Source organism: Aythya marila, assembly GCF_965140915.1.
Source record: "Aythya marila genome assembly, chromosome: 20".
Taxonomy (NCBI): domain Eukaryota; kingdom Metazoa; phylum Chordata; class Aves; order Anseriformes; family Anatidae; genus Aythya; species Aythya marila.
Window position 1 is genome coordinate 7,154,110 of NC_139061.1, and position 20,036 is coordinate 7,174,145.

At 43.3% G+C, this 20,036-nt stretch overlaps 1 protein-coding gene across 1 annotated transcript in view; it reads left to right on the forward strand.

The window, feature by feature from the left end:
* TAOK1 (TAO kinase 1) overlaps positions 1–20,036 on the forward strand; it is a 71,576-nt gene that overhangs the window by 17,297 nt on the left and 34,243 nt on the right. Inside the window, exons 2-4 of the mRNA XM_082776620.1 lie at positions 11,458–11,684; positions 15,452–15,523; positions 18,436–18,537. Of these exons, the coding sequence (XP_082632746.1) occupies positions 11,553–11,684; positions 15,452–15,523; positions 18,436–18,537 (306 nt within the window). The 5' untranslated portion in view covers positions 11,458–11,552. The remainder of the gene's footprint in view (positions 1–11,457; positions 11,685–15,451; positions 15,524–18,435; positions 18,538–20,036) is intronic.

The window sequence follows — 20,036 nt, forward strand, 5'->3', positions numbered from 1 at the left end:
GGGAAATACGCAGATGTGGAGAATTTTGATGTTTAAAAAAATGCTTAGTTTGGGACAGATGTGTGGAAGGACTGCTGGGATGGTCTGGGAAGTGGCTGTGTTGTAAGGGGAGGCAGAACTGGCCTGCTTTCCTGAGCTGGCAGGCTAAGGAGACAGTGCATGTCTGTGCTTGCCCTTATCCCTCAGTATTGATAAGGGAAAAGAACTGCTGAAGCTTTGAATACAGCACAGGAAAAGGAGTAAATCAGTGTAAGCTGGCACATAATAAATACAAACTGTAAATCGCTCCTAATCGGTTATTAAATTGATTCCTAATCAAATAGGAATGGGGGTCTGGAGCAGCCTTGTAGTCAGGGTCGTGGCTTTAAGAAGTCCTCAGGGAGCTGGCCATCGGTTGCTAACTGGATTCTGCTGTAGAGTCGCTTAAAATAGCAGGTACAGGACTTGAGAAGACCTTCAGCCCTATGATCCAGCTATCCAATGGATCATATTCTGTGTCTGAGCCACCGGCACCCAAATCGTTGTATGTATTAGTTAAGAAAAACATTTCCCCCCGTGAAACCGAATAAAACTCATTAAATTAAAAGGGTATGCTCGTTATCTTAATAGGCACTGAAAGCTGCTTTTTTGTTAGTGGAAGAGAAGTAGCCTAGGCGTTGTAGAACTTGCAGGAGAAGCATTGCCTCAGCTAGGTAAAATCGTGAAAAGGATGTTCTTTGTTGGCGTTTTATTTCGGTTTTAGGTTGTTTGACTAATCCTCTTGCTGTGTGCTATTTAAAAAGTTTTCCTGCTCAGTCATGTGAGGACAGGGAGAATAAATACTCAGCTTGAACTGGAGCAAAACGGGACCGGTCCCCATTACCCCGGGGGATTCCAGCAGGGACGGAGGTGTTGGGCTCCGGGTGCTCGGCGAGGGTCCTCCACTGGCTGCAGAGGATGTGGCAGAACAAACTGCACGGCTGCAGGAGGTTGCAAAGTGTCCTGATGCCGAAATACGTCCTACCTTTTTGAACCTGCTTGAAGTTGCAAAGTGGAGCAAGAAGCTTATATATGCATGTGTGTGTGTTATATCTGCATATGTGTGCTCCTTATACGTGTATCCTGCTGAACTCCTAATGCCCTGTGGCTGTGCTCCGTTAGATTGCTCCCTCCTTCATGACGAACAGAACAGCCTCCCACTGGTAATCTGTTTTTAAAAAAGCTTTGCAGCATTTACTAAGTAATGAAGATCCATCGTGTCCGTGCGTGTTACTGGAACCTAGCGAGATAATTTCTCATTATTTGCGTGCGGCCTTTCGATAAACCTCTCCTCTGGATGTGATGCTAGTGGTATATTTTATAACCTCCCGTGTTAAACAAAATTGACCTTTTTCATAACAAAGTGTGTTGATGAAATGTTTGTGTCTCGTCCTGCCTTCTGTCTCTGGCAGTGGGGAACGATTAGGTGCTCCAGCAGAGCCAGGAGCATTCAGAAATACCTCACCTGACCTGTCTGGGGATGCTCTTACGCGTGTAAACGTCTAGATTAAAAAGCAGTGTTTATATCTCTTGGACTCAGTACCTCTGCAGTATTTTCTGCAGGTTAATTTTGGTCTTTATAGCTTGGTTGGTTGAATTCCTTCACCGTTATAAATACGCTGCTCTTACGTTTTATGGACTGTCCCCTTGCACTTGAAGTGTGAGCATTTACATGACTTTCTTATGTGTCACTTTTAACTCTTACACCTTTTCTCATGGAGTTACGTTTGTCTTCTTGGACATTTATGATTTCGTACTTCTGAAGCCTTATTGTACTGTACTTTGATTTTATTGCTAGTAGATTTGAGTGGGGAATAATAGCCAGGAGCAGACCAAGGCAGAGATTTCCTTAATGATTTTTATCAGAAATTCTAGATTATTTTTGTAGTTGATTTTTCTTCTTTTTTTTTTTTTCTTTCTTTTTTTTTTTTTTTTTTATTTGACATTGTCTTCACGTAATTGTGTAATTATTTTCATTGAGCTGTCTGCCCAAGGCTCATTTCTTGTGAGTTATGTTTAGTTTGGGAGTAGGGGTGTGCTTGATCACTCATTACTTTGGGAGCTTTCATCTCTTGTTTTGTTGCTCGTTCACGTTATTTTTTTATGGTTCTTGTATCATTTTTGGTGCTGTCAACTGCCCTAAATAAAACTCGTGTTCTTTTCCTCTCTGATTTGAGATCTTAACTGCAAATATTTTGCAGGTTCTGCACAGTACCTGTGGTTGCTCAGGGGCTGCAAGGCCCTTTTCCCTTGGAGCGTTTCATCATCTATCTGATCTCTTGCTTTTTTCAGAGCTTCCTATCAGTATTTCAGCTCTCAGTCCAGAGGTGGTTTGGTTTCTACCTACGACAAACCAATGCTCAGAATAATTTTGTGTACCAGGCTTCGCTCAGTACTTCTTGAAGATCCTTCCCTGTTCTGTTATGTGAATGACAAATAGTTGTTAGTTCTTGGGGTCACCCCAAGATCAGGATGTTATTTCCCCCAAATATTCAGTCAATTCTGTTCGGTTTGGTGTGTGCTGCCCTGGAGCAGGAGCTGTTGCAAGGAGCTGACGTTGTTCTGGAGTTATTGAAGTAACTCCTGGGACAGTTGCTCATCTTCGTAGCTCAGTGATGTTTAATTTCCAGATTTATTGAGTGACCAGCTTGCTTGATGTATGATCTGTGATACCTGCTTTTCTCACAGAGCCAAGTCATCGCGATTTTGTGAGTAATTCGGCTTCCTCACTATCCCCTCGCCCTCCAGCCCGGCAGCAGAGTGGATGGGCGACTGCCCAAGGCCCCTGGCTGATGTGGGTTTGGTTCTGTTGCTGGATTGCTTTTATTTTATTTTATTTATTTATTTTTTACAAGACAGTTCCCACAGAATCTTCCAGTTCTCTCTTGGATTTCTCTGTTCAATTTAATTTCAATCCCAGATCCTTGCTGCTGGCTTCAGTGTCCCCAGGTTTCTGCTTGCTCAGGGAAGATTTGGAGCTGTGTCCCACTGAATTCAATCGTGTGCATGGTTTAAATGTTTTCCTGTTCTTACTGGTCAGAAAGACTTCAAATTGCTTCCTTTCAGGCCTCCTTTCTGAAACTGGGTATGATACTGAAACTTTTTAATTACTTCTTTTCTCAAGGGTAATTGCCTATATTGTGGGCTTTAGTGGCTTATTTCTGAGTCTGAGTCCAAAACAGCTAATTTGCTTGTTTACTGTATTCCTTGTTCTGGGGCAGAATTGGTTTAGGGGTCAAGAAAAGGTTTCTTAAAGCTCCAGTCCCATTAGGACATCTGGCTCTAGTTTCTTTTATGGGCAGCTGGAGTTTCCCTGTATTTTTCCCTCTGGACCTGATGGACTCCCATCAGCTGGCTGCTCACCAACCTTCTCCTGGCCGCTGAGCAGCATCTCCTGTGCTACAGCCGTCAAACCTCACACTCCTCAATCACTGTAGTGCCAGCTGAGAGAGGTGGGCACGAGCTGTCTGCAGGTGATTCAGTGCAGAACACGTTTTGGTGCGATGCTTCACCACGTAAAGGTAAGTAGCTGGCAGAACTTAATGAACTGCTAAAGAAGGCGGCAGAAGATTTCATTTTTTTCCAGTTGTCTTCCTCATAGCTTTGCTAGCCTAAGGAATTGCTAAATTTAGAGCTGACCTTCATAATAAATATACCAGGACTATCACAAGCAAAGGGATTCGGGAGATGTTAGTGCTGGCTATGCCAGGGTTTGGTTAGTGCTTCCTGGAGTACCTGACATTGGTCCTTGGGAAGCAAACGCTGGCCATTTTTCAGCTTTTGTGTAGGCCTAACTTGATCCAATTGAATGTTTTTGCTTTAATAAGGAGGAAAAAATACAAGATGCTTTTTGGTATTAGTGTTTCTTTCAACTGCATCACTAAGGTGTTTTCTTTGTGTTGTTTAAGCCGCAAGATCAGTGACAGATTTTGTGTTTCTTGGGTGAGTGACGCTGCAGAAATTGCCAGTTAACAAAAGCAATATTTCCAAGATTGCTGATAGTGTTAGGTGTACTCGTGTTTGTTTATAACTGGCATGTGTAACTGTTGTGAAAATAGATTCAGTTTCTTCAGAGTATCTGTCTTTAGCACGGGAACAGGCTTACCTAGATAATTATCTTTTCTGACTATTTTAAGTAATAGAAATACAGAACACAAAACAAAATGGAAAGCACAGGGTAATTGTTGCTTTGGTAATCGCTGCTGGCTTACTGCTGGTGCAGATCATCCTAATAAACACTTACACCCAACCCAGAAGATGATCCTGAGCTATGGGAAACTTAACTTTCTGACTTTTGCTCGTGACATTCCTGGAAAGTAAACATCCAAGCAGAACAGCTCAACTGGATCAGAAAGTGTGCTGGGGTAAGTAATTCAGGGAGTTATGATGGACGTTTTAGTGTCAGAATCTTGAGAGGAAATCAAAGTAAGCCGCACAGTGTACAAGTGCATGTATAAGGCAAATGCAAGCAGTACTCCAAGATAAAAGTATCTTCCTGAGGCTATTCTGTGAAGAAGTATAATACAAGAAAAAAATACAGGTAGCGAAGCAGAGAAAGAAAGGAGAAAAAAAAAATCTGCAAAGAGGTTTTTCCAGGAGAGAACCATTCCTCAAAAATCTTTTTTAAAGTAGAAAAAGGAATCTTACAGGAGTGATAGGCTTGCTTTGTCAGAAGAAGAAGAATTTATCATGTTGGGGAAGAAAAGGCTGTTTGAACGTGGCTGCTCGCACAGACAAAAAGCTGCCAGAATTCACCACAATACCCAGCTACAAATTCTTCTTACCCTTATAATCTTTTCCTTCTACACATACATACGGACGGGAATGCAGAAGGTATAAAGGGGCCAGCGTTTTATGACCGTTCTTTGCTGTAAACTTCTGCTGCAAAGGAGGACCTCGGATCACTCGCAGTGAGCAGCACTCGTGGTACCCAGGTGCATGTGGGGTTGTAGAGCTTTGTGGAGGCTGTGAGATCTCACCTGCTTCGGCCCTTGGCAGACACACTCTTGTCTTTTCACTTCTACAATATGTATTTTCAAGTACAAGCTCGAGACTGAGGTGCCAATGCAGAGAACAGTGTTGCAGTGGGGCTTTCCGTGGTCCACAGTTACTGCCTGCATTCCCGTTTCCTCAGCCCATTCCCATGTGTCTTTGTTTTGCCTGTGGTTGGCATAATTTTCAGGGTGGTTCCTTCTTTAATCAATTTAGTGACAACATTTTGGATGTGTTTTTTTTTCCCCTAAATGTTGAACACCCTCCTGACAGTCTCTGATACAGCACCATCCGTCTGCGCCTCCATTTTCCTTAATGGCAGGTGATCCTGGTGGAGAACAAGCAATCCAAAACCAATGATTTTAGGATCATGGATCAGAAGGGCAAGTTTATGACATTGTCAGCATTTTTTCATCTCAGCAGCAGCTCGCTACTAAACAGCAGAAGGCAGTCAGCAGGATCCCAGGGAAGATGTTCCTCAGTGCCTCTTGCCCCTCTTCCAGGGCACGGGAGGAGCAAAATGCCACTTGCTGCATCTCCAGGTTTTTCTTGTTTCATTTCGGGGATTTTTTTTTTTTTTTCCTTAATTACCACTCTAGGAAGACTTCCAAATTGCAGAACTAGAAGGAGAAGCATGTTGTTAGCTTGATGGGAAAGGCTTACCCAAGTACGCAAGCACTCTGCGGTGTGTGGTTTCACATGAATCGAGTGCTAAAATCAGTCATTTTGTGAGGCTTGAAGATGCTGATAGGCTTTCCGCTGTGAGAGTCACCTAGAATGCACCTGTTTTGATACCATCTGCCACGGCGTAATCGAGCACGGACAGGAAACTGATTTTTAGCTGCTCAAGGAAATGGTCTTTTTCTGCAGTGAGCAGAGAATAACTTGTTTTCCACATTGAGCCACTGGAGATGTTCTCCACTTTTATCAGAACAGGAAAAAAAAGAGTAGACTGGGTGGGCCAGAGCCAGTGTTAAGAGATGTTTTAAGGAACATCCACAGCACTTGGTGACTTGGCAGGACTTCTTATTTTTCTTTTTTTTTAAATCAGGTAACAGGTATATTGTTTGGGCAAGCTTGCTGGAAGGAGGAATTGCGTCCCATGTCTTGGAGGGGTAGGTGCCAAAGCAGCACAAACCATTTCTATCTCTTGCCTCAGACACTGCATACGCTGTTCATCGTGCTGCCTTCTCTTTGCATGCACCGTGGCCTCATTTTGCAGTGCTGTAGATGTTTTGCTGTCAGCCTCCTGGGCTCGGCAGTGGAGTCTTGCTGAAGTGATGCCTGTGCTACGTAGTTGTGAACCAGGAGAGCCTCTTTGGCAGCTCACCTGGGAGTCAGAGAAGAAACTTCCTCTACCTGCTGGGCAACTCCTTTCTTCAAAGTCCAGCTGAGGTTTGCCCTGCGCGGTGTGTGAGCAGACAGCTCCCACGTGCTGTGTATCTGGTTGGGATGCTGTGTGGTTCATATTTAGGAAATTGCCTGAAAATGCATAAATAGCGACTGCTGCACGTTTTGTGTACAGTCAGCAACTTGCTTTCTATAATGTAGCTTTTTTTTTTTTTTTTTTTTAACCTTATTTGTTTCTATTCAGACTGTATTTAAAAATGTTTTGTCTGCTCCTTTAAAAAATATAAAATCCTGGGACTGTAAGTCAAGGCTTCAGTGCTGTACTGAAAGCGAACAGAAATTTCCGAGTCGGTATTTTAAGCATTCGTACCATCTAACTCTTGCTTTAGGATAAATTGTAAGTAAAAGAAAAAAAAAAATCAAAGTCAGTTCTTTCAATAGTTCCAGTTTACCATATTTATGAAAGTGGTGGAAATTTTTAGTGTCAGCTGGAAGCCATTCAGGAAAATTTTAATAGTGTGTTGAGTGGATAATTTAATCTCGGCTTCATACACTCCCTGGATCTGACCCATATGCAAGTGAGAGAAAATCCTTTTTCCCTCTTGACGGTGGCATGATGCACTCGTTGCCCATCTATTTGATGCTTTTGCATTAGGTCCTAGTAGAGGAAATGACTCCAAAATTTAGCAAGTGTTTGCGCTGCATGCGATGGAGATGCTTAAAGGAATAAAAACTAAATACCAGTTTCCAAATGGTGGTGGTGGGCTGTGTGTTTGTTCCCCCAGTTCCGTAGCTTTGATTAAGGAGGATATCAGAGGGTTGGTGTGTTTGTGCTGGATATTTTATTCTCCTTATTGTCTGCTGGCAGAGTGCAGCCCTAAAAATCACGGGTAGTGGCCTCCTGAACAGGTCTTTAAGCCTGATGCACATATTATCAGGGAGACCTACCTAGTGTACCTACACTTGATGTTAAGGATAAGTTTTTATTAGTTTTGCTGTCCGAAGTGTATCGTGTGGTAGATGACTATAACGTGAAGCAAGATTTACATCTCAAACAGCAAATAATTGCTTGTTTGTAGGTCAGTGATGGAGGAAAGCGTTCCTCTTTCCTCGTTAGCCATTGCCAGAGCCCTTGCGGTGTGCCCCTGGTACCCAGCGAGATGGAGAGAGGCAGGGTGGTGGGCTGCCTTACCGTGCAGAAATCTGCTCACTGCTTCCATTTCAAGCTCCCGAGGTGTTTCTTTAACCCCAGTTATAATATTCCTACGTAGAGAAGCCGAAGGATGTTGAATATGTTGGTTCTTTGAAACTTCATTTGTATGGACAGCGTGCGCTGCTTTTTAATGCTAATATCCTACAAGGCAGCCCGTGCATTAGCTGTCACGTTTGGGTCTCCACGAACTTTTGAACCATCTGAAGGAACTGGAAGTGCTTTGAGGCACTGGTGCTTCATGTAGCCAGGTGCCTGTGGTCATCATCATGGCTGGGTTTGGATGGGAGACTGAGGAGTTGCAGGGCAGGTAGGTGGAAGTCTCGGTGAGTAGGCTTGCCTCTCGTTGGCAGCACAGACCCGGTGCCTTGGTTTATTAATGGGAACAGCTCCTTGGGGTGCTGTAGGACGGGTGTTTGGGTGCAGCGTGGACAGGAGGAGCCTGACCAGCCTCAATAAATGTGCACCCAGCATTATTTCTCCTAATTTCTCTAGAGTTTCTGTAGTGCAACGCTTCAAGAGGCACATAAATACAGCAGAGCAGTGCTCATGCTCTGCAGGATCCCGGGGGGACTTAGTCACAGGGCTGGGTCCGGCTCGAGCAGGGGATGGCCCGGCAGACGGGAGGCAGAGGTCCCAAGGAACAGGTCTTACCCCTTCTGCACCATCCAGCTTCCTAGGGGCCGCGGGTCAAGGCGTGCGTGTGCTTTTAGCCTGGCCACGATTACAGGGAACGCGACGCCTTATTCACGGCCTGCTGTGGATGCGTGCACGCAGCTTCTGCTAATTGGCAGTTGTTCAGATGAAAGTAAGTTGATAAAAGTATTTTGGCCTGTAATCAGTGCCATTAGTACTAGTAATGGTAGCCAGCCAGTCAATCTAGTTTGGCCCAATACGTGAAAATAGAGCTGGTCTGGACTTGTGCTTTGCTCCAGCCCTGGTTTGTTTTGAGTCCTTTTTGCCTCCTCCAGCATCTGGGTGGTTACGAGTGGAACCAGTTGCAGTAGGGATCGTGGTGGTGTACGCCGTGAGATGTTTTTTCTGTCCCTTCATTTGGGTACGAGTACCAATGGGGCAGAGCAGGGGGCTTCACCTCACTGCAGCACACATACCAAATGCCCCCCGGGCGGCAGGGAGCGGTGCGGGCACCCAGGGCACCCATCTGTCGGCCTCCAGACCTCCACCACCACCATGAGGTGACTGGTCCTGTCCACTGGGAGCAACTGGGTGTAATGGGAGGGCTGCGCCGACCCTGGAGCTGCAGGAAAGAGAGAGCCCGGGTGGAAGAATGTGAAATATGTAACTGCGACCTGACTGTCATTTAGAAACCAGCTGCTTGGCGGTCTATAATTTAATTTTCGGTGCAGTTTAGCTGCAGTTTCATTTTTATTTTTTTTTCTTAAGGTTCATCTGTATTTTCCTTGACCTAACATCCATTCCCCAAAGCGTTCAGGTGTTGTTTCTGCACGAGGGGGCTGAGCGTGTCAGCTGCTGGACCGGCCGAGCTGTGGCAAGCCGGGCATGTTGTCTGGGCAAAAAGATATCTGGGGAGCTTTGGTGTTCTCACATCCTTAAAAAAACAGGAGCACTGCAGGCAGCTTTCTTAAGGATGGACTTTACACCGATGCATTTTATCGATCCGTGTGAGCAGGAAGGATGACAAGCAGAGTGCCACAAATCCTCCTGCACCTACTCTCTTCAAGTTCTTAATACCCGGTGGTTTTTACCCTCGCACATCTCCAAGCAGCAGTTACTTCCAAGAACAGGGATAAGGACATCTGCCTTGATGCTCGCAGGACTTGGAGCTCGCCCCAGTGGGCCCAGCCTGGCCCCTGGGTGCCGCCTGGGAGGAAGGCTGAGCGGAGGCTGCGAGGGGTCCTGGCCGTGTGTGTGCAGGGCTTTCTCCTCCGCTGGCTCGTGTGCCTGCTGGCCATATTAGCAGGTTTATCCAAGCCTAGCCCCTCTGACTAACAGATGTAGGGAAAAGGGCATTCTGGGATCGCAGCAGTTGCTTTTGAACAACAATGTCCTTTTTGTAAGAATCCGATGCTTCTTAAAAGATGGAACATGACATCATTACCGTCGATCCAAGAAGCATTCCTTCAATAACACTGAGTGTGCTCTGGTTATCAGCTCCCTTCCCCCAGCCCCTTTCTCTCCCTCCTCTGACTGATGCTTTTTGTCTATTGTTTCGGCCGGGGCTGTAAATGCGAAACAGTTGTCTTTCAGTGTTATGTGCTTGTTAGGGCTGGAATCAAGTGGAATATTGTTGGCTCCTTTGAAAGAAAGGCCGAAAAACAACAACAAAACCCAACTTGCCTTGCAGTCTCCAGAAACGTAGCGTGCTGCAGGTAGGGGCTGAGTCGTGGCTATCGATTTCCCTTCCCACACCGCCTGAGTTACTGCCTCCTGCAAGGGAAGGTGGGGAGGTGGCAGCCCTGTTCCCGTGCACCCTGCTCCGTCGGCTGTGTCCTGTGCTAACGGGCTGAAGGCTCCCACGACGATGCTGGCATCGATACAAAATGTGCCTGTGCACGCTCGTGAGAGGGGTACGGCAGAGCTGTGAACAGCTGCCTGGCTTCTGCATGGATTTTGTACTTGCTCCACCGCTGGGATTTCAATCCCGTTTTTTCCCTCGGCCCCCGAGAGTGGGCTAGCGTGGAAACACATCCAGGGTTGCGTTATAAATCTTGTTGAATCCGCTTGGAGGAGAGCTATGAAAATGCTGGATTTCGCTTCCCTGCTCTGCCTTCTCTCTCCCACGCATGTCTTCAGGAGGAAAGCTGGAGAACCTTGCAGTTGCAGCTAGGTACGTCTTGGCTGTCTCTCGCACGATCGTGCGCTCCTTGTAGCCGTGCTGGCAGTTGTTTGAACTAACAAGGAGCAGGCAGTCTTTGGCACTTCCACGTGCTGCATCTGTCTAGAGGAGAGTACCACCGAGCATAAACACGCAGGGGTATGGCTTTTTCCATGTCAGAATCGCTCCGCAGGGAGGGGAAAACAAATGATTCATTGATGGTCTGGAGGCTTGGAGAAAGGTGGAGCTCTTACTGTCCTGGGAAGGAGGAGAAATGGGCAGCAATAGAGAGATTGATTCAACTCAGTGCCTTTTTTTCTGCCATAAAGATGTAAAACTTTAAGGGTAGGTTTTGAGATGTAAAATATGAATTAAAAGAAGTACAAGTCTCGACCAGATAAGGGTTGTGTGAAGGAAGGGAGCTGCGTGAGCAGCTGTTTGCCAGTGACACGGGGTTGGGTTTATTGGTGATAATTTGCGGGGAACCGAGAGGACATCCCAATCCTCGGGCTCTTCCCCTAGGATGAAAAAGCAGGCGTTTCACTCGCGATGGCTGCGTGGCTTTCACCTGTAGCTAAGAGATGGGAAGATTTGAGCACAACCTCGTGATGTGTTATGAAATGGACGGGCTCCAAGGCGCGTTTTCAGTAAATGACAGCAAAATGTAAACAGGAGAGGTTCCGTGTGTCCCTAACGGGGTCTGAACATGCAGTTGTGGTCCACTTCAGGAAGTCCACCAGTAATTTAATGGCATGTGTAACTCTTCAGGGAGGGGATATTGGAGTAAAACAGGCTCGCTAGTGACAAACTGGTTATCACCGCGATTCTGCTGACCCCTGTGCAGGGGGCTGAGCAGATGCTGGGGCAGGAATGCGCCTCGTTTTGTGCTTTGATTTCAAATTGTGTTCTGTAGAAATAAATACCTGACCGGTGCCTCAGTGGGACTTTGACATCCCGGCAGATAGGTTGTGCTGCTTCGTGTAAGGGGGTTGCTTGCTCTGGAAGAAGTGGAGGCTGCTCCTCCGCTGCTTTGTTTCCGTGTCTTTGAGCAGAGGATAACCAGTGAAGGCTTGCGATCTTTTTCTTGCAGTGATCCATGCTGAAGAGGCTCCATTCATACAGATGAGCCAAGGGTTGAGGCAGCACTTTAAACCCAGATAGTCGGTCGGCTAACTGCCCAGCAGGATGCCATCAACCAGCCGAGCGGGCAGCCTGAAGGACCCCGAAATTGCAGAGCTCTTCTTCAAAGAAGATCCAGAAAAGCTCTTCACAGATCTCCGAGAGATTGGCCATGGAAGCTTCGGAGCAGTTTATTTTGTAAGTAGCCTTGTGGCTCGTGAATTGCAGCTGTGTTTCCTTTTGTCTTCAAACTGTGGACAGAGAATTTTTTTGAAATTATTGAGGAAAAGAAACTGTGAATCTTTGTATGGTGCTTGGGGAAGAAGGATTTTCTTTTATGTCTGCACAGTCTGCCTGTTCACAGGCTGACAGCATCTTTAAGGTGTTTGCATTCAAATGGAAAGAAAAAACGGGAGACGTGGCCCTTGTCCAGTGCTTTTAGGTTATGTGGCAAGTAGGGATTTTTCTGCAAATCAAAAAACGTACTTTGGCTCCATCGTTTCTGATCGGCAATGCACTTCTTTTGATTTGATTGTCTCCTTGTCATCTCCTGTTCCTTGAGAGAAATAGAGTTCTCTCCCTTCGTGCATACCCCACAGGCTCCCTTAAAGACATTCTTTGTATTTGACACCTGAATGTTGGTGCTTTTGTTATCCTTGGGCCTGTCACATCCTCCTTCCCTAATGCAGGCAAGAATCCCAGTATTTATCTGTACAAAATTTACTCGATGTGAGCGTCTGGCCAGTAGTTTCTCCCAGGCTGCTTGTAGAGCTCGACTGGAGGTGGGATATTGCATGGGAACCTCATGTGCAGGTTGCCGTATGTTAACCCAAGTGCACACTGCGAGACCTTCATTAAAAAACCATTTTCCTCAGAAAACCTTTTCACGTTTATAATTACAGGAGGTGTGGCCAAACCTGCCAATGTTCCTTCAGAAAGCCATTTGTGTCAGTATTTTATGAGGTGCCTATTCATTGGTAATAATTGCAGCAGACCATGTTGGGAACCTTCCAGCACAAATTTAATGCAGCACAGATGAACTAATTAGGAAAAGCTTCTTAATTTTGTTCCCTGCTTAAAACTAGGAGCTGCCAGTGTCTGGGAACAGATCTGGAGGAGGAAATGTTTTCGAAGGGAGCAGTACTCACCTGCGGCCTTTACCTCACTCATTTGCTTAAAGCGTGGCTATGAAAGGAAGGAACACAAAATCTGTCTTCCTGCTAAGTGGAAATATTATTGAAGTTTTTCAGAAATACTGTAACTTACAAGGGAATGCATGCACCACATGAGTATGCAAAGCCAGCATTCAGCTGGAGATAACCTGCAAACTGTGCTAATGTCTGTTTGGGGGACTCTATTTTTGCTAAATAAGGGAGTGTTTCCAGCAGAGAAGATAAACTGTTGTTATTTGTGTGCTACAAAGTTTTAACCTATACCAATATTGAATTATGATATCTTTTTGTTGCCAGTAATACTAAGAGCTGGAATCTGAAACTGTTCCACATGATGCTTGGTATCTCAAGCAGAAACCCAAAAGGTGGGATGGGCGGCCTGGGAGAAAAATTTAGTTTAGGTGAAATAAGCGTAAAGAAATGAGGCAGAGGGCACGTGTTTTGGGTCCTTTATTATTCTGTATAGCTGGAAAAAAATAAAAAAATCAAGTTTCTTTAACAGGATTTTGATTCTGCTAATGTAAACTATTAAATTTTATCTAATCAGTGTAATATTGGATTAGAGTAAATAACTGCTTAAAAACGTATTACCAATGTTGATGACATACTCCACCTTTTGTTTGCTCGTGCCTGGCTTGTGTCACTGCTCAGGGGCACCAGATTTTAAACCTTTGTATGGAGTTTTCAGAGGATATATGCCCCTAAATGTCTGCCATAAAGCACGCCTGGTTTGGTTGGATGAAGTCAGCTGGCCTTCTAACAACTTCATGGCTTTTGTCTAGGAACTCTCTTTTTTCCAGTTTTTCAAGATCACAAGGAAACTTAAAAAAAAAAAACAAGCAAAACTATGATTTTAACATTCACTGGGATGTCAGCTGTGGGGTTGTCTCTCTTCAGTCCCCCTACAGCAAAGAAGGGCTCCAGGTGTTATGCAAATGCAGCCAGTGGTGGCTTGCTTGGGTTTTCTAATATTTAGCACCCTGCCACCAGCCTGCTTTCATTGCATACAGCCTGGGCCCAAAATGTTGATGATAAATAGATGTGGGAGTAATGAACAAGTAGAACAATCCAGATCCTGTCTTTCCTTTTACTGGTGATCCCCAAAAGGGGGTGATATGTTTATCTTACGTGATAATTGGCTAAGTTAACACATCAGAGAAACTGTTCTTTTTTTCTTCTTTGTTTTTGTCACATTAAACATCCTGCAATAGTGCAACAGCAACAAAAGTTTATTTTATAATTAACACGACTTTTGCTGGTTCACCTCATGGGTTTAGTTTCTTAGAAACTGCAAGTCTGGCACCTCTGAATCATTTTGGTATTGTCCTCACCCTACTCCATGTTCTGCAATGTAATAATAGCTTTCATTTGACACAGGAAACCTACTACACGGGAACACTGCAGATGGAGCAGAAGAATAACCCACTCTCTTTTGTTAGCGCTGTGCTCCTTCTGCTCCACTGTAGTATTTTGCTTGCCTGCTTTATTGCAGCTCTTCACTGGCTCGAATGTCTCAGAGATGGCCTATAATTAGCAAAGGTCTAGGAGTTAAAAATTTATTCTTCTTCGCTTAAAAAAAAAAAACACAAACAAAAAAACCACAAACAAACATAAAACCAGACCCCCCTCTCAAACCTTAAAATATTGCAATATCAGCAGGGCTGGAGGGAGTGTCCTCTCCGACAGAAAGAAAACTAAAAATAGTATTGGTTCCAGCATCTCATAGCTGGCTGAAATCAAGACTGACAGGGAATTCTGGGAGCCTTTTTTTTCAATGAATGACAGAATTAAAATATGACTGAAAACCCTTTTTACCAAAGGCAGAGTCCTCATACTTCATTAATCCCTGTCCGGATAGGCTGTGCTGGGTAGTACCAATACATTACAAATCAGCGTTTTCATCAGTCATCAGCGAGTTCGGCGATGCACATCACTTTGATTTATATCATTTGGCTTCGTATCCAAGCTGATGATGCTTATCAGAGAGGCTCAGAGTTTCCCCCCAGTGCTGTGCCACCCAAACCCTTCAGGAGTGCAGGCTGGGGTTGGGGTTGGCACCGACATCCCAGCGGGGTGAAGCGGTGCTGGGCCCTGTCCTGTAAGGGCACCTGGGCCACCCTTTGGTGCTGAATTAAACAAAACTCATCTTAGCTTGGATTGTTGATGTGTGAAAAACCACGTGCATTTATTCTGCAGTATAAACAACAACGTCATTAGGCTAAGAAAATGAAAGTCTGAGCTGGAGCGTGACGATGGGTCGCGTAGAGTGCTGCCATCTCTGTAGGATCTTTCTTCCCTCAGGACACGGCAGCTTATTTGTGAGCACTGGGAAGAAAGTCACCAGCTAGAGCAGGTATCTCCTGCGCATCCTGTGGCATCTTTGCTTGTGTTTGAGATGGAATAAGGGGGCTGAGCCTTGCTTCTGTTTTGTCTGGAATCTACCTGGGATGTGAGAGAAGCTGATTTAGAGAGGATCCATCCTGCTGGAATTGCAGCTGCTTTTATAAGCTATGATTTTTAGTTTAGGAGTGATGGCATTCAGCTCCTGCAGAGACTTGCTGAACACAGAAAATTGTTGCACCTTGTCTCACAGATTTCTCATAGATGCAGCAGTCACACCCCTTGGAAGACATTTTAGTTTTTACTCCCTATAAAAGTTTTTTTTTTTAAAAAAAAAAAAGGATAAAATTTCTCTTTGCTTCTGCCAGAGTTAACTCCCTGTGTGTGTTTGTTTTACATCCTATGGGAAATGATGATTTGAAGAAACTGATGCCTCATGTTTTCGTGTTTCAGGCACGTGATGTGCGCACCAATGAAGTGGTGGCCATCAAGAAAATGTCATATAGTGGGAAGCAGTCCAATGAGGTATGTAGAATATCCTGCGTATTAAATCTTGACCTCTGCAAATGCTTATTATGTGGGATGATTTTAATTAGCTTCAGCTACAGCAAGAGAGATCTTCCCTGTAACTGTAAAGGTGAATGGGGAGACTGTATAAACAAAACAAATTTGTTTACTGTTCACAGTGTATATCTGTCTAATCTGCTCCTGGGAAACGTCAGTAAGGCTCATTGCTTTCAGACATGAAGTGCACATTTGCAGGGCCACATAGTATGCTTGTTATGTTTGTATTCAATCTTAAAAAAAGGAGTTGTCGTTTTGCCCTTAGACATTCAATTCTGAATTCCTTTTTCCCTTACTGTTACCATTTTGCTTACTGTACAAAAATTTATTAGGAATTACGGCAACGGATGCAGCCGTGAAAGATTTAGAGAGAATTTTGCATTCTACAAAGTAGTAAGGCAGAATGCATCCTTCCCTGAAATCAGTCTTGAGGAGGAGGTAAAACAAAAGCAAAAAGCAACAGTGAATGAATGAGTGTGAAAATCTGAACAGCAGCACAATCAGGGAAGAGCTGTCAGAGCTGGGGATTAAGGTAGCCCTTGCAGAGTGATCTGTAAAAGTAGGCCTCTGAGATTTAAATGTTAAATGTTTTCTTGGCCACCCTGGATGTGTGTTTTTTCTTAAGACGCTTAACAGAGATAATTGATTTTATACTTCAAGCGTTTAAGTGCTAATACAGATTCTTGAAAAGCCCAACAAGACGTGAACAGCTGATTTGGTATTTCTGGTAATGACATCTATTAAGTTAGGGTGCCATTTTTTCAGCAGAAGTATTTATTGCAAGCATATTGTTCGAGGCATTTATAGTTGAGTCCTCCCTCCATGCTCTTTATCCCAGTCCTAGAAGCAGTCTAACTGATAAGTTTGACTAACAACTCGTTGCTTTCTGTGCTGCCTTTTGTGTATTGATCATCTGCGCTACAAGGAGCTGAAGCATTGCCTCCTTTCTGTGTGTGTCTGTATGTCTATGTGTAGGAGGTAGAGGTGGCAATGTCTCCAGCACTCCTAAATTCTAGCTTCACAGTTAATTTTGCTATGCATGTTTCTATTTTGTCACTGCAGTGACTTGTTTAACTGTGTACTGATGAAAGAATAATTTGTACTTACTACTTGTCCTACTGTTTTAATTACTGTGAGCTATAAATACTCTATTCACATGAATGAAACAAACTGTGCATGCTTCAGAAATAGCTTTTGTTTGTCTTCAATGCGTATGTTTCTTTATTTTGAAGAAAGTAATAAGACCAGGATTAAAACGCTTTATATTTTACTTCTATATTTATTTGTTTTATTCAGAAGTTTGCGAAAGTTATGATCTAGTCTGTGTAAAGAGAATTCATTAAGGGCATTCTGGTATCGTTTATATTTACTTCGTTTTCTTAATAAGATTTTATAATTGGTGGGATAAATCACTCCTTAAAATAAGCACATTTCGTTTTTAAAATAAGTTTAAAACCTTTGAAATATGTAGCACTGCGCTCCTAATGTGATCTCAGAGCTTTTTTTGCTCAGGAAATCATGAATAAGTCTTGACTAATATATCGCCTCTCTCATCCCAATATAGAAGAAGTTCGAGTGGCGCTTCCTCGCTTTGGCTTTTAGTGCTTAGTACCTCAAAGGCAACCAGGTCATCCTTGCGCTGGAATGAGAGCGTCAGTGAGAAAATTTATATTAGCATAGCTGCACGAATGTCCTTCTCATAAAATTTCTGGTATTGAGAAGCACTTAGTCAGTGAGTTGCTACCATGCTCCCTCATTTCCTTTGTGCCTCTAACCTCAACATTTTTACTGAGGAGGACTGGGGGCTTTTACATGTTTTCCAAAGCATTTGAGTCTCTGGACCCTCTGTCCATCGATGACTGCAAGCCACACACACGAGGTATTGAGATCAACAGGGCCTGAAAGACAACCTTTGACCCTTTTGGTTACTGGGGGAGGTTTCTCTGCTTCTGATTAACTTCAGAACTGATATTCTTTCTCAAAAACATTTTCAGTGTCAACACTGTCGTGTTGACATCTGCATACTTAAATGGTTTTGGCTACTGCATTTGTTTTTGAACATCTTTTCCAGTAGTTCTTGTTTTTACCATTGCACTTTCCAGCTTCTGCTTTTCTTGCCTGAGGATGGGTGGATGTGCTGCAAATGGAAGGACTTGGTGATTTTCTCCAAGGGAGCAATGAAAGTGTCTAAGCACATATTGGAAAATGACATTTTGCCCTCTTCTGTACTTTTAAGTTGTACTGGCAAAGTTCCCCTTATCATACACCTGAATTTTGTTTTATCTGTTTATTCTTTTACTCCTGCAAAACTGTTCCTTTATTGAAAGATAACTCATGTTAAATTGTTCCTTGTAAGGATTAAACTAGTAATGGAGAAGTGTTATCAAGAATGTAGATATTTGGCAGCTGATAAATGGAGCATCATCCAGTGCAGTGTACTTCCCAGTAGGGATAAGTCTTTATAGGAGTTAAATGAGAGACAGCTGATCCTGCCAAAGGACACTTATCCACACCTTTTTCAGGTCAGGATGTATGTTTGATTTGACAGCAGAAATGGTATCCCTTAGAAAAGGATTGCTTCAGTACTTCCTCAGGTACCATGTGCTTACCTGTATATCCTATGCATACCTATAAACACAAAACATTACATCGAAGAGAGATCCTTCCCCTACATTTTAATTGATCAACTTCTTATTTTGTAGGTCAGTTGAGGAGTTAAGTAGTGAGCATCATGGTGTTGATAGAAACTTTTTTGATTTGGAATTTGAGGATGATTTCTGGCTTTTAAAATAAATGAATGACATACTAACTTGACCAAAAAAAAATAAACCAACAGTTTCATGAAGTCTTTCTGTTCCTTTTTTTTCCTACAGAAATGGCAGGATATTATTAAGGAAGTCAAGTTCCTCCAAAGAATAAAACACCCCAACAGTATAGAATACAAAGGCTGCTATTTGCGGGAACATACAGCATGGGTAAGCATCTGCTGCACTCTGCACTTCTCTTGCCTTGGTTAAGGGTGCTTTAAAATATCTCCAGCTGGCTCTCAAGAGGCACCTGAACATTTACATTGCACAGACGCAGATAAGTGTAGCCAAGGACCTTAGAGATGCTCAGCAAAACTGCATGTAGTTTTTGGAAACAAGATTTAGAAAGTTTTCCCTTTAACTTGCAGAGTCAGGTGACTGTGCTGTTATTGTGATGTGTTTAGCTTGGTGGACTGACTATTTAAAATATAAATAAAAACCGGAGAAAAAAAATATCTCCATCGCTTTTCTCACTTTAAGGAAAAGTGAGAATTTCACTGGTACTGCCTGGGAGACAAATATGTCAACTTTATTGGATATTTGAGATCACTGAACAGAACATTTGGTATGCCCCTGAGTGTTAGCGGTTCAGTACTTTACAGGTTGACTGAATGTGTTCCAGAAGTAAGTGTTCAATTGTGTTTTAATGGAATAGGCTTGAATCCCTACTGATAATTGTAAACAAAGTATGTTTTGAATTGTTAGTATTTCTGCTATCTAACTAAATGCTTCTGTTGTATATTGTTTACTTCTGCTGTTTTGTTTGTGGTGGTGGTTTTTTTTCTGCGTGTGTTTTAGTGACAAAACCAACTAGCTGTTTTTATCTCTGGCAGTCATCTCCTAACCAATTTCAGGCATTTGATTTAAACAAACAAAAAAACAAACCCTGAAACTAAATGTGGTTTATTGGACTTTGTTTGCTTAAAACTGTGTGTAGGAATAGATGCGTTTGGTTATGTAGAGGAAGCATCCTGTCAAACTAAATGTGATTTAGCACCTTTCATTGACAAGGTCTTTCTAGTATTATGGACTAAAGAAATCACATCACTGAAGCAATATTTTAAGTTGTAAGTAGTGTTCATGTATCAGCTTCAATAAATCTGTAGGACAAAGTTTTAGGTTTTTTTTTGAAATCTGACTGGAACAAAATCTGAAGTAAATCTCTAAATAGCCCCTTAATACTCTGACAAGCTTGTTACGTGCAGTTTAACGTTTGTCTTGGGTACATTCATATAGAATAAGGTACGTAATACAATACATAACTGGCTCTGAAAATGTTCTTGCCTTCCTTAAAAGTGTTGTTGCTTGGTATCTTACACAAGAAGGCAGTGCTAATTCCAGTGAGAGCTGCTCTTGTGTGAGGGGTCAGTGCTAGGATGGGGCTTATGTTATAAGCAATACTTGCATTGTTGTAGCTGAGCACTGCTGATTCCCAGCTAAGTTTAGCATACAATCCGTGCTAGGATTTTTGCTGGTCACTCTAAATACCATTTTATTGTTGTTTATTATAGGTTTGTTTTGCAGTACAGTAATTTGCTGCTTCTCGTGGATACAATATATTCTGGAATATTTTTTCACCCGCCTTTCTTTCTTGCATAAAAGCTATGGAGTTCTAAGCATATGGAGTTTATTAAAGGGCAGTCTGTTGTTATAAAATGTCATGCTCC